General features: G+C 55.1%; 1 protein-coding gene across 3 annotated transcripts in view; it reads left to right on the plus strand.

Annotated features, from left to right (window-relative positions):
- The window catches only part of LOC101687336 (splicing factor SWAP), a 66995-nt gene that overhangs the window by 29355 nt on the left and 24004 nt on the right, over positions 1-13636 (plus strand). For all 3 annotated transcript variants that reach the window (XM_004779559.3, XM_045087640.1, XM_004779560.3), the window contains exons 8-13: positions 1205-1442; positions 2451-2582; positions 3362-3455; positions 4445-4613; positions 11032-11262; positions 12286-12476. In XM_004779559.3, coding sequence (XP_004779616.2) covers positions 1205-1442; positions 2451-2582; positions 3362-3455; positions 4445-4613; positions 11032-11262; positions 12286-12476 — 1055 coding nt within the window. The remainder of the gene's footprint in view (positions 1-1204; positions 1443-2450; positions 2583-3361; positions 3456-4444; positions 4614-11031; positions 11263-12285; positions 12477-13636) is intronic.

Here is a 13636-nt window from a genome sequence, read left to right on the forward strand (position 1 = left end):
TGCTGTTTCCCGGCAGAGCACCCGTCACTGGGAATGGGGGTCGAAGCGTCTGCTGTTGATAAATGCTCTTATTAAAAGTGAATTCATTGGGCACCTGGGAGGCTCAGTTGGTTGAGCGACTGCCTTCAGCTCAGGTCATGATCCTGGATTTCCGGGATCTAGTCCCGAGTTGGGCTCCCAGCTCCTTGGGGAGTCTGCTTCTCCCTCTGATCTTCTCTCTCATGCTCTTTCTCACTCATTGTCTCTCAATAAAAAATAAAAATCTTTAAAAAAAAAAAAAAGAAATGAATTCATTGAAAATCAAAATAAAATTATTTTTAAGGTTTTGGGGTTTTTTTTGTTGTTGTTTTTTTTTTGTTTTTTTGGAGAGGGATTGAGAGTACGAGAGAACATAAGCATGGGGAGCGGCAGGCAGAGGGAGAAGCAGACTTGCCGCGGAGCAGGGAGCCCAGTGTGAGACTTGATCTCAGGACCGTGGGATCATGACCTGAACCGAAGGCAGATGTTAAACAACTGAGCCACCGGGGCGCCCTCAAAATGAAATCTCTAATTGGAAAGATCTTTTCACCATTCTGCAATGAAAAGGAAATTAAATCTTGGTGTAGTTGGAGCCATTTGCATATCTGTAACAGGATTAGAAATAAAATTCTTAATTAGATCATTGAATCTTCTGTGATTTAGCTCCTTTTCCAAAAAAATTTTTCCAAAAAAATGGTGAATAAGCTGATAGGACTTTTAATTATTGAAACAGTTGGCTGCTTCCCTACAGATATTTGCACATGGGCCCAAAATACATAGGAAACTGCCATGCGTCGCTGTCTGCGATGGCAGGGAGCCCACGACCTGTGTCCGTGGGGTGTGGTAGGCCCACTGCTGTGCATCTGGGGGGTGGGGCGCGTATGGTCATGAGCACAGAAGGCGTCACAGACATGGGAGGGAAGCGCAGCTCCCCCAGAATAACCAAGAAAGGAGCCCAGCGCTCAGCCACGTGAGCTCATCGGCCTGGTCGGCACCTGCTGCCGGAGGGGGGCTTCTCATCGGCACGTTCACCCTCCGCTGTCTCGTGTCCCCAGGCGTGTGTCCTAGCATTGCCTGCTTCCTCCAAATCGCTGTCCCCTGGACTGCCTGCCTTGCATTAGAGAAACCTCTAGAAAACGGTGCGGTTGCTGACGGCTGGAGTGACGTTGCACCTGTCTTCCCACAGCGACCGTGGCCGCCATGTACTACAGCTACTACATGCTGCCTGATGGCACTTACTGCCTGGCGCCACCCCCGCCGGGGGTCGACGTGGCCACTTACTACAGCACCCTGCCTGCCGGCGTGGCCGTGCCCAGCTCCACCGGGGTGACGACCACCGCCCCGCCGCCCCCCGGGACCACGCCCCCGCCCCCCCCAACCACAGCAGAGACGAGTAGCGGGGTGACCTCCACCATCACCACAAGGTAGGCCCACTTCTGCCCGTTGCCTGACACTTCTGGGCTCTTGGTTTGGGGTCTTCAATCTGGGTCTCTTGTAGGGTCTCTGTCGCCTGAGGGTTTAAGTGTCCAAATACCAGAGTTACGGAGTTGATAGTGCAACGGAAATCAGCGTGACGTAAACACTTAGAAGATTGACTCCCAGTGACTGCACATCACCCCCAACTCTCACATCCTCAGCACCCCACCGCCCCCCATAACTTCTGGGTCCTTAACACCCATGCCGCCCTGACCCCCCCCGCAGCTGGCCTTTCTGATGTTACCATCTCAACTGGGCAGAACTTCATAAAGTCAGGCGGAAGGGACACTGCGGTTATGTGCGGGAAATACAGGATTTTATAAAGTTGACCGAAGTGACTCCCACAAGCCGTAGGCAGGTGGGTGCTGGCGGCCGGGCCAGCTGGGCATTGAACAAAAGCAGATTAGACCAGGAACTGGGACCCTACACCTGTCTTATGTCAGCGTCCAGGGTCTGCAGAATGGGGGAGCGCACTGTGGGCGCTGTGTCAGGGGCCTGGGTGCCTGTGGTTGAAATTGGACCAAACACTCGGGTGTTTCTGCAAGGACTTCCCTTCCGATCGTGCTGAGAAAGGGGGCATGAACGGGCGTGTTGAAGTGCATGTCCTCTGTTTTAACGTGAAAAAGACTACGCGCGTGACTTATTCTTGGTTGCTTCTAAGAGTTGGCTTATCACTGCAGGGAAACATTAGGGGCAAAAATGAACCTGTTTTCGTGATTTTAAATCTTATTTTCCACAAAACCCCATTTTTATCATTGGCAAATGATACTTTGGTCTCTTTTCAAGGAACTGACTTTGTAGTTGAAGTTGTGCTCAGAGCCTCTGTTGTGTGTACGTGTGTGTGTGCGTGCGCATGTGTCCCTGGACGCTGAGAGCCCCCCCACATCGCACTGGTTGGCCGCCTGGTGGTCTCGGGGGGTCCCTGCGCATGAGTGTGACGAAGCTCTTCTCCGCAGTGCACTTGCCCCCGTGGCGGCCATCATCCCCCCGCCCCCCGACATTCAGCCCGTGATTGACAAGCTGGCAGAGTACGTGGCTCGCAACGGCCTCAAGTTCGAGACCAGTGTTCGTGCCAAGAATGACCAGAGGTGAGGGGCAGAGCGTGGGGGTGGATGCGGGCACGCAGCGTCTTACGTAGCTTGTTTTTAGTCTAGCTATGTGAATCCTTTTAATGTTTTAATCCTCACGTGTTTACATAAATACGTCTTAGAATTACCTTGCTTAATTACTTATAGCTGTGTGGTGGGTTTTTGTTTGTTTTGTTTTGTTTTTTAAGTAAGAATGTTGAAGCTACCTAAAACAGGCTGGAGTTCCTGCTTTTCGAGAATCTGCCATTTAGGGGGTGGGGACTGGTGAAGTAGGTGTCGGGGAGGAAGGCGGGCGCCTGTGGTGATGAGCGCCGGGTGGGTATGGAGGTGTTCGGTCACTACTCCCGGCACCTGAAACAAACGTCACACTGTACGGTAACCGAGTGAAGGAAGATAAAAACTGAAAACGTACATACACAAGGTAGAAAAAGTGCCAGGTTAAAAAAAGACGCGTATTTATAAAGAAACACAAAACAAAGAACCAGGGAAAAGAGTCTGCCATTTAATCAAATAACATTCCATGGCTCGGGTGGAAGCCGTCAGCACAGGGTTGCACTTACATGTCATCCCCTGACCACAGACCAGCATCGGACTTCCTGTGCGTCTGTCTCCCATGTCCAAGAAGTAGGTAGGATCTGGCCATCCTACTGCTCACGCCTGTTGCCATAACTGGCTCGAGTTAGTCGTTGGAGAGTATGTGACGGCATCTGCTCACGGCGAGCCATTGGTAGGTGCCCTGCGTGTCCGCAGAGCTGACTTGTCCTGGTCTCTGCTCCTAGGTTCGAGTTCCTGCAGCCGTGGCACCAGTATAACGCCTACTACGAGTTCAAGAAGCAGTTCTTCCTCCAGAAGGAGGGGGGCGACAGCGCACAGGTACCCGTCTTCCGGGGGTGGGGGGTGCTGCAGGTTCCCATCTGCGGGGGCCGGGAAGGCCAGGGGCGCGCAGGTTCCCGTCTGAAGGGGCCGGGGAGACCGGAAGCCTCTGTGTCGCTGCTGCCCACATGTGGGAATAGTTTGTACTTATTCTCAGGACGTAGTGAAGGGCTCTCTGGCCGCACTCTGTCTGGGAGGCTTGTGCTCAGCCTGCGCAGTCTCTAGCTTTTCCTGCCTCTCAGAGTGGAAGCCTGTGTTTGGCATCCCTAGAAAACTTTGACCCCGGGCAGTCTGTGGATGATCAGCGTGTTCTAAACAAAGAATCCTGGCTCTTGAAGCATGTAATGTTTTGGTTGGCTGTTATTTTTAACAGCTCTTGGTGGAGGCCATGTTCCCTATTTCTTTTGCATTAAGCGACCGTCCATAGGTAAACTAGAAGCATGTGGGCTCCTGGCCGAGTGCTGCGCGGCACTGTCCACGGTGGGGCCTTTATCCTGGGGGGCAGCTGGCCGTGCCGCTGCGTCCCCCTGTGGGACCCTGAGGCCCGCTGGATGCCGCTCCCCCGTCCTTGTGTGCTCTCTCCTGCTCTGCTCCTCCAGTTCCATGGGCGCCCTGACGTTTTGCTCAGACCTGTTTGGGTAGCTGATGTAGGCCTTGCTTCTTGTCAGTGGCTTTCTTCAGGCTTTTCTCTGTAATTGCTCCGACTGAGCAAAAACGACTCGTGTGCAGCGGACGTGGACCGCCTGGGGTCGAAAGCCTTCTCGGACACCTGTCTCCAAGGAAGAGGCAGTGCGCCTTGGCCCCCAGCGCGGCATTAGAGCTTCGAGAGGCAGCCCGTCCTTCCGCGGGGAAAGCCTCCTTACGCTCCCCTCTGTGTTGTTTTGTAGCAGAAGGTGGCGAGTCTGAGTTTCAGAATGGAGTCTGTCTGTCTGTCTGACCAACCCCGGGCGTCTCTCACGGCGCCGTTGATTGCCACGTTTCATCTCTAGGCTGCGTCCGCAACGGAAGAGGCTCCTGCGGAATCTGCTCCTGAGAAGCCGAGCGACGGCGGGGAGGAGGGTGTGTGTGAGGACTCGGCCGACGCAGGAAGAGGCGGCCCCCCGGGGAAGAAGGAGGCGTCGTCCAGTAAGACGGTGGCGGATGGGAAGCTGGTCAAAGGTAGGTCGCTGCCAGTCCCGCCCTCCAGACGAGAGGTCGCGGCAGGGGCCAGGGGAGGGGGTGAGGGGGTCGCCACTCCTGGGAGGTCGGTGTCGTAGATCCCCTGCCTCGCAGCACTTTCCCCGGCTGGGGCGTGGGGCCATGTGGATAGGGGCTCAGCCGAGGCGTAGCTTTGTCCTCGTTCTGTTCTGGCAAGTTTAATGGAAAGGTTCAGCATAGTTCCCGGATGTTTGGCCCCTGTTCGGACTCCCGCAGCCACACTCACGTGCGGACTCTGGTACCAGTGCGTTTAGTTGATTCTGGGTCCTGAGGCCGATCCCAGGCACCCTCCGCTACCTCCGCTTCAGCGGCTCTTATAGTCTCAGCAGGAGTTTTCCACCTGCTCGGACAGACGAGCACAGAAGGAGCCAGTGTACTAGGACGGGGTTGCAGAAGCCGCGCACGTGCACCAGCAGGCAGCTCAGTTTGGGTCAAACGTAGGATGCTGCAGTGAGTCCCACCTGGCTGGGATGAGAGAGGCTGCAGAGTACCAGGCACCCCAGGGCAGGGCCGCGGTCCCCGGCAGAGGCTGTGCGGCCGGAGCTGCAGGCAGGCGCACACAGGAGGCGAGGTCGGAGTGGAGGGTGGGTCCTAGGGGAGCGGCTTGCGCAGCAGCCCCAGCCAGCTCGTGGGGACCCGGGACTTGTGTCATCTCAAGTGCCGCGTCAGAGGAATGAGTGCAAGTGGGTGACAGTGGGTACCCCCAGCGGGGGGGATCACCTGGATGCCGATGGGGCTGGGGCGGGCTACAGAGTGTAGGAGAAGGTGGGGTGGGGGGAGGGGCGAGCTGCGGAGGCAGAGGGTTGCAGGACTGCAGGAAGGCCGGTGCTTTGCCTCCGGCTGCCGTGTTGGGTGGGGGGCGGGGGTGATCTGGAGTAGCCAGCCCGGACGGACGGCTGACCGGGGAAACTCAGCATATCTGAGCCTCTCCTCGCACGAGTTTGCTAAGCACACGTGTTGAGTTGCTCACCCTTGCCAGCCACCTGCAGACTCTCGCTGAGATCACAAAGGAACGTAACAGCGAATAAAATCAGTCTTGCCTCAGAAGTGCGGGAAGGTATTCACTGGTCAGTGTACCTGGAATTTACTTCACAGAGAAGAGAAGAACACCTTGGGACTCCGTGGTGGTGGTGACCCCCAGGCTGTTGCAGCCTCTGCCAGCCAGAGAGGCGGTGGGTGGGAGGCCAGAGCAGCGGGGAACGTGGTGGCAGGCGGCTTGCCCCTCAGCCACGGCTGCCCCCACACCACCACGAGCACACGGCCCGTGCCTGGGACAGTGCGGCTTGGAGCCGCAGAGCCCACGGGTGCCAGGGAGGCAGCGGGACTGAGCACCAGGGCCTGGCGCCGCCGGTAGCCTCACACCTGTGGGAACGGCCAGGAGACAGCCTCCGGATGGTACAATGTGATGAAAGCCTCAGGAGCACAGTGGATGCAAAGACGGGCTGAAGATGTTCTCAGATTTACAGGGGAGGAGACGGAGGTGGCAGAGAAGAATCTGGAGGAAGAAAGGGGCAGGTTGTCCCCAGGCAGAAAAAAGGACGATTGGCCCGTCACACCCACGTCTGCTGCAAGGAGAGCCGATAAGGGGGTGTCTGGAATTCTGAACGGAAAGTCTTCCGGGTGCTCCTGAGCTCAGAGACTCTTAACAGATGCGCCAGCATTTCCGGAATAGTGAGTCAGAGTCAGTGCTGCTGATGAGAATGTTTCTTTTTCTTCTTTTTTTTTTTTTAAGATACTTTTAAGTCCTCTTTACACCCAATGTGGGGCTTGAACTCAGGAGCCCCAGAGATCGAGTTGCACGCTCCACTAACTCAGCTGGCCGGGCACCCCCGATGAGAATATTTATCAAAAAAATATCAAATGCAGCAAAAATGTCAAACAAAAATTTACATAGCTTTGTATGCTTATGTTGGTAAAGAAAACCTGTGACAGCCATTCAGCTCAAACCTCGAAAAACTGGGTGGCTCAGTCAGCACACCATCTGCCTTCTGCTCAGGTCATGACCTCAGGGTCCTTGGATTGAGCCCCACTTTGGGCTCCCTGCTCATGGGGGAGCCTGCCTCTCCTTCTGCCTCTGCCCTTCCCCCTGTTTGTGTGCTTGCTTTGACAAATAAATGAAGTCTTAAAAAAACGAAAAAACAACCCAGAAGGAAAGCATTCAATGCATCTGAGGACCTCGGGGGTGGGGGGTGCAGCGCGAGTCAGCAGAGACCAGCGAGGATGTAGGGAAAGGCCGGTGAAGTGCACCGTTTTGTCGGCGGATACACAGCAGGCAACGGTGAAGAAAAGCACATTTTCGAAGTGCACGTGAAGCATACATGTAACCCTAAATTCGAATGAATTTGAAAATAACTGAAAACATGGTCTAGGAAAGTATTAATCACTGCTATGGTGTCGAGAAGAGGCAGGTGTGATGGACGCACGGTCTGGAAGAATTTCGGGGACGGCACCGGTCCACGATGTCCCAGAACACAGGCAGCTGGCAGGACCGCATCAGGTCAGGTTTGCTCCCGCAAGAAAGAGGAGCCTGGCCTCCCAAGGAGTGGGAATGCAGGGCGGCCTGGGGCCAGGTGGGGTCTGGGAGCAGTCCATGGGTGCTGCCCTGGGTGGGAGCCCACGAGCCTGGCCACAGCAGCTGATCCCCGGTTGGTGTGTCCTGGGGTGTAGCTGGTGCGCTCCAGTGCGACTGACTGATGGCTGGAAGTCCGGTCCCCCGTTACAGAAAACAAGTAAATATGACTGCTCCTCCACATCTCACAACAGTAGTTCCAGACAGATTATGTATTTAAATGTAAAAAAATAATCATGAAGGGGGGGCGCCTGGTTGGCGCAGTTGCCAACTTGGCTTTGGCTCAGGTCATGATCTCACGGGTCAGGGGCTGTGCTGTGGGCACAGTCTGCTTGTCCTCTGCCTCTGTTCCTCCCACTGCTCCTGCACACACTGTCTCTCTCTAATATAAAATACTTTTAAAAATAGAAACACGAAGATAGAAGAAAATAACGTCAGTTTCTTTTTCATAATCTAAGAATTAGAATAGACTTTCTAGAAATTGAAGCCATAAATCCTAAGGAAGGTAAGGAGGTCTGATGGGGGCAGGACCTGAAAGAAATTAAATGACAAATGTCAAAATGTTGGTGACGGTTCACATGGCCGGAGAAGGGGCATTGTGCACACTGTGGGAAGAGCTCAGTGACCAGTGAGGAAAGACAGCGTGGCAAAGAAGTAGTAGACCAAGGACTCGGCAGATCGCTCACCAAAGAAGAGAAAATGATGGTCAGGAGATACATTTTTAAATTTTTATAAAGTGTATCTGCATTAACAAGATGCTGCCTTTTGCCTCTCAAATCAGTCAAGTTATGCATAACGCTCCGAGAGGGAGAGGCTCAGGGCAGCAGGAGCCCTCACCGTCTTTGCAAGCGCACATGGGCGCAGCTCCTAGAACAGCCACGTGCTCACGCCCGACACCTGCGGCTGGGCCGGTGCCCCGACCGAGTGCTCCCTGCGGGGCTCGTGGGCTCGTAGAGGTAAACCCTCAGACGTAGTCGTGGGAAACTGTGAAATACATTGGAACGTCCAGACCAAGAAATGAAACTCCGGTTTTTAAAAAGGATCTCTGCTGCCACGGGAACATGGCACAGTGTGGCTCCCCGAGTGGAGTGGGCTGCAACGCTCGAGTGTGGCCCCAGGCACGCCTGCGTGTCTGTGCCACGGCTGATCTTTCGTTTTGTCCATCTGTGGTGTCAGTTTTCCGTAGAGAACGCAGTCCATTCGAAGGCTGACATTCATAACGAGGCTTGGCCCCTCACCTGCGGGGGCGCGCCTGTGCAGGATGCAGGCGTGGGGACTGTGTGTGCCACACACGCACTGACCGAGCTCCCCGGCCCGGCTCCCAGCCGCCTTGGCCCCACGCCCTGCAGCCCAGGGTGAGCGGGCTGTGGATACACGATGCGAAACCCGAAGAGTTGTGGAAGAGAGAGGCCAGGCGGGCGTCTGTGAGCTGGGGCTGGAGGAGGAAGCAGCAGCCGCGCGGAGGCGGGGGAAGGGAGGCTGTGCCCGTGGAGGCAGGGCCGGAGCTGCTGCACCCTTGCCGGAGGGGGAGCCGGGCCAGGTTCCCTACGTGAAGGAGGGGTTTCCGGTCCCCTGCTCCCTGGCTCAGCTCCTTGGGAAAGTTACTTGGCCTTTGTAGCCTCGGTTCCCCACCTATAAGCAGGAAGCCCAGCAGTATCCCGGACGGGGCTGCACTTTCGTGAGGTGAGGCCCGGGGTTGGCCCTTGTGCCGTTGCGGACTTGCTTCAGCATCTGCGCCAGTAACTGGGCTTCTGGCCTTGCGTTTCACACGCATACGTGCCGGGGTCCGTACACGTTAGCATAGGAAGTGTTCCAGAAGCGGGTATTTTAAAATACGGCGTTTGTTGAGGGCTGGTTTATTCAGTCTGGAGGAAGAGATGTTTTGAGAATCGTTAAAGTTATCTTGGAATGTGCTGCTGTAGCCCCAAGTCCGTGAGGAATTTTGGTTGACATTTAAGTGACTATTCTGCCTTTTAAGGTCTCTTGGCTGTATGTTGTTAAGGAGATCGTATTACTATAGGTGGTAAAGAGTAATATTAAGCTTGTTTTCTCACAGAAAATGTCAGGGTGTATAGATGCAGCGTGCCATGATGAGTGCAGCACCCCAGTCTCCCCGCTGCCTTCGCGAGTCCCCGACATCGTAGCCTGTCACCCATAGATGATTTAGTGTGTCTGCGGAAGAGGGGACTGTGTAACAGTCCTGCGGTTAATGTGGGCTCCCCTAACGAACCTTTGTCTTCGTGGCCCCTGTGCAGGGTGTGTTGTGCATGGGGACAGGCAGTGTGCTGCGGATTTTCCGGGGGACTCACCAGCTGTGCCTTTCGCAGCACGTGGCATGTGACAGTGCTCTAGCCCGAAGCAGTTGTGGACAAAACGTGGTTATGTGGCAGACCTAGGGTGCTTATGTGCTGCAGAGCTTCCGCGGTGTAGAGCCGCAGAGTGCGGACGGTGGGGCCCTCGGGGGCCAGCTGGGCCCCTCCCTGCCGACCCACAGACACAGCCCTTCCGCAGCCTGCCAGGTTGCATAATGGAAAGTCTCAGGTGCGTCCAGAAGATGAGCGTACCTTCCCGGATGCGCTTCCTGCATTCTCCGAGTCAGCGCTGTGTGCTGCACTTTCAAGTTTGCCTTTGCAGGGGCGCCTGGGTGGCTCAGTGGGTTAAGCCTCTGCCTTCAGCAAAGGTCATGATCTCAGGGTCCTGGGATTGAGCCCCGCATCGGGCTCTCTGCTCAGCGGGGAGCCTGCTTCCTCCTCTCTCTCCACCTGCCTCTCTGCCTACTTGTGATCTCTGTCGAATGACTAAATAAATCTTTTTTTTTTTTTTTTTAATTTCCCTTTGCTGTGGTTTACTTGAATGTCTTTCATTAGGTAATGATTCATGGGGTGTTTTTGTTTGTTTGTTTTTAAAGATTTACTTATTTACTTGACAGAGATCACAAGCAGGCAGAGAGCAGGCAGCAGAGAGAGAGGAGGAAGCAGACTCCCCGCTGAGCAGAGAGCCCGATGCGGGGCTGGATCCCAGGACCCTGAGATCATGACCTGAGCTGAAGGCAGAGGCTTTGAGCCACCCAGGCACCCCTGATTCATGGTTTTTAAGAGTGAAGTAGCGCAGTACAGTCAGGCAGGTGTCGTTGAAAACCCCCTTCACCGTAGTGTCCGAAGGGGCCAGGCACCGCGAGGGAGTGCTGTGTGGATGGGGACAGGGAAGATTATTTCCTTTCGGGCCTTTGTGTTTCTCTTAGTAAAATTTGTAGATACTCTTGGGGAGAACATGGCACCACCTCACATTTTGTGGCGGCCTTAGAGTAGTCAGACATCACGTCTTACACGAAGCAGGGGTGTGTTAAAGTGTTTGCTGAATGAGGCAACCGGGCCCAGTAACTTTTGCTTTGTAACAAGAGGCTACCTTATAGAGTGGGGTTTTTTAGAAGTACCTTTCCTTAGTCGAGTCGCATCATGTGCCTATTTGTCCTACACAGAGTCAGCCTTATGCTGAGTCTGGGAAGGGAAGGAGAACCCTGAGAGCGACTGACCCTTTATAGATGCGGTGACTCTGACTCCCCTCGGTGCCTGCGTCCGAGCGCCCCGTGGGCCAGCCCAGCCCCCCGCATGCAGCGTGCATGTCAGCAGCCCTCTCTGACCATGCAGGCACTGCCCGCAGCCCTGGAACCTCCCTCCATGTAAGAAGTGGCTCCACTGGGGACGCTACCCCACTGGCCGATGCGCTTGTGGATGGTGGGGCCCCTGCGGGTTTCTGCTCTGTGCTTCCAGATACCTAAAAGTCTATCACCGTTTTCACTTTTCTCAATAGCTTCATTTGCTCCGATAAGCTTTGCAATCAAGGCCAAAGAAAATGATCTCCTTCCCTTGGAAAAAAATCGTGTTAAGCTAGATGATGACAGTGATGACGACGAAGAAGGCCAAGAAGGCCAGGAAAGTTCCAGTAGTGCCACGAACACGAACCCAGCAGTTACCCCGCCCTGTGTAGTGGTTGAGGAGAAGCGGCCCCAGCTGACCCAGGAGGAGCTAGAAGCAAAGCAAGGTTTGTCCATATGTTTTCAACTTCTTGAAGGAAAAAAGTACGTAAACACAAGCTTAACCCGCTCAGCCTGCAGGACAGAGACTGCCAGCCGGGACCTCTAGCCTTCAGACCCCAGAACCGCAGGGGTCTGGTGGGGGTGTTGTACACGAGGAAAGTTCTTGGTTAGAGCAGTGAGCACTGCTCTTCACTAAGCGGCAGACACAGCGCTCCCACAGCGTGTTTCCAGAGTCTGCCCAGAGTGCTTTCGTGGGGGCAGGAGGCCTGTGCGCTCTGACCACAGCCCTGGGCCGAACACTCGGCCTGTGCTCCCTGCTCGGACCCTGTACCAGACAAGGAGATGCCCTGCCGTGGGCCCATCCAACCCTTCAAGGTGACACGGGCCCCGGCCAGGCCACCAGCTGCTCCGGCACCACCAGTGGCATTGGTGCGGGTGTCCCCCTGCCTCCCACCCGCCCCCAGAACACACCGTGCTCTGCACTCACATAGTTAACGCCGGCGTCAGCTTCTGGCTCTGCTCCCCGGGGTGTACGCTGCGCTTTCTGTACGCGCGCGCACAGGTGAAGCCACATTCGTAGGAGGATGCCTCGCTCAGACCTGGCCTGTGCAAGTCCCTGTCCCTTGGCAGGCTCGGCTCTGTGCGTGTGCATCTGATTTCGCACCAACTGCCATAAACCGAGCCACGTGTTGGGAGTAAACCTTGTAGCGCGGCATCCCTGGCCGGGGTGAGTGGCATTCTGAGGTTTCCCTGATCCCCGCTGTCCCTGCTGTGCGGTCCCATCAACTTTGTGGCTTTGATTCTGAAGGTGAAACGTTAGAAATACTAATAATAAGCATTTGGAACTAAGTCTCTCAAAATTCAATTTGCTTGATTCATCTGTCTAGAAATTTGGGTTATGTTAATCTTTTAGAAAACTGCATTGTATTTCATGACCCTTTCACTGCCTGTGAAAATCAGAATAGCCAGATGTTTGTAAAAGACCACGTGTTGTGAACATTTGCTTTCTTCTGTGTTTATTCCTTAAGCAAAGCAAAAGCTGGAGGACCGACTCGCGGCCGCGGCCAGAGAGAAGCTGGCCCAGGCGTCTAAGGAGTCGAAGGAGAAGCAGCTTCAAGCAGAACGTAAAAGGAAAGCAGCTTTATTTTTACAGACCTTAAAAAATCCTCTGCCAGAAGCAGAAGTCGGAAAAGTTGAGGAAAATCCTTTCAGTGTGGAGGTGAGTTGAAGTTCACATCAGCATTCCGGGCAGAAGTGGGTGAGTGTTGGCCTCCTGCCCCGGGGGGCCCAGATCTTGTGGCCGAAGCTCCCACCAGAACCCCCACGGCAGGTGCCAGGCACGGTCACAGAGACTCGGGCCTCTCTCCCCAGCTGGGAACCTTTGCTCTCCCGAGCACATGAGGCCGCCCGGGGCTTCCCTGAGAGGGACGTGCGTCCGCCTGGGGACACACTTGGCTGGAACAGTGACTGCTCGGGTTCATGTCAACATCAGCACTTGAATTCGAAAGCAAACTCAGATGTCACGGCCATGACCGGCCCTCCATGCTTCCTCCACCCCATCCCACCCCGGGCTCCGGCCAGCGCTTCCCATGGTCCCCAGCCTGTCTTGGAGAGGCCTTTCTCGGTGACAGAGAAGGTGCCCTGTGCTCTTGATCACCCGGACGTCTCTGAGAGTCCAGGGCCATGACTCCAGATGGATTTTGGCCACATGTAACCGCTGGGTATATTTGTTTTCCGAGGAAAGCCTTACGGTGAGTTCCTGGCTCCTGCCTCCTGCTGCTGGCCAAGCCCGCTGTCTCCGTCAGGAGTCATTCTGGGGCTCGATCAGGGAGGGACAGAGGCCGACATGCCTCTGCTGGGACGGTTGCAGCTCGCAGGGGCCGGGGAGCTGGAACTCTCCCGGCGGGGGGCTCGGAGCGGGCTGTGCGCACGTCCTGTGGTCCCTGCCGTGTGAGTGCGGAGTAGATGGCGTAGTCTGTGGACATCTGCATGTGGGGCTGTTGAAGCCGATTTTGTCACGTGGCCATAGCTGTGCTTCCTGACAGCGCTGTGCTTGAGTGAAAACTTGGTCACAGCCAGAATTGCTCCGCATCAGTGTGCCCTGTTCCCCAGTCTGCCTTGTGGCCTCCCCCCGGCAGCAGAATTCCTCCCTATAGACGCGAGATAGGCTTCAACTCGGGGTTTTTTCCTGTTTACCCATGCACGGCGAGTCCCACCTTTCATGTTTTCGAGCGTGTGTTCTGAATCATAATACATGGAAATGAGTGTTGATGGTTCTTGTTTAAATCACTGGGTCATTCCCCTTGCAGACCTAGTGGGAGAGATTGTAGCTCCCACGCTGTTTCAACAAAAATGTAACAGTAGTAGCAGATGGTAGTA

Source organism: Mustela putorius, unplaced genomic scaffold, assembly GCF_011764305.1.
Source record: "Mustela putorius furo isolate JIRA1106 unplaced genomic scaffold, ASM1176430v1.1 tig00001433_pilon_pilon_pilon, whole genome shotgun sequence".
Classification (NCBI taxonomy): domain Eukaryota; kingdom Metazoa; phylum Chordata; class Mammalia; order Carnivora; family Mustelidae; genus Mustela; species Mustela putorius.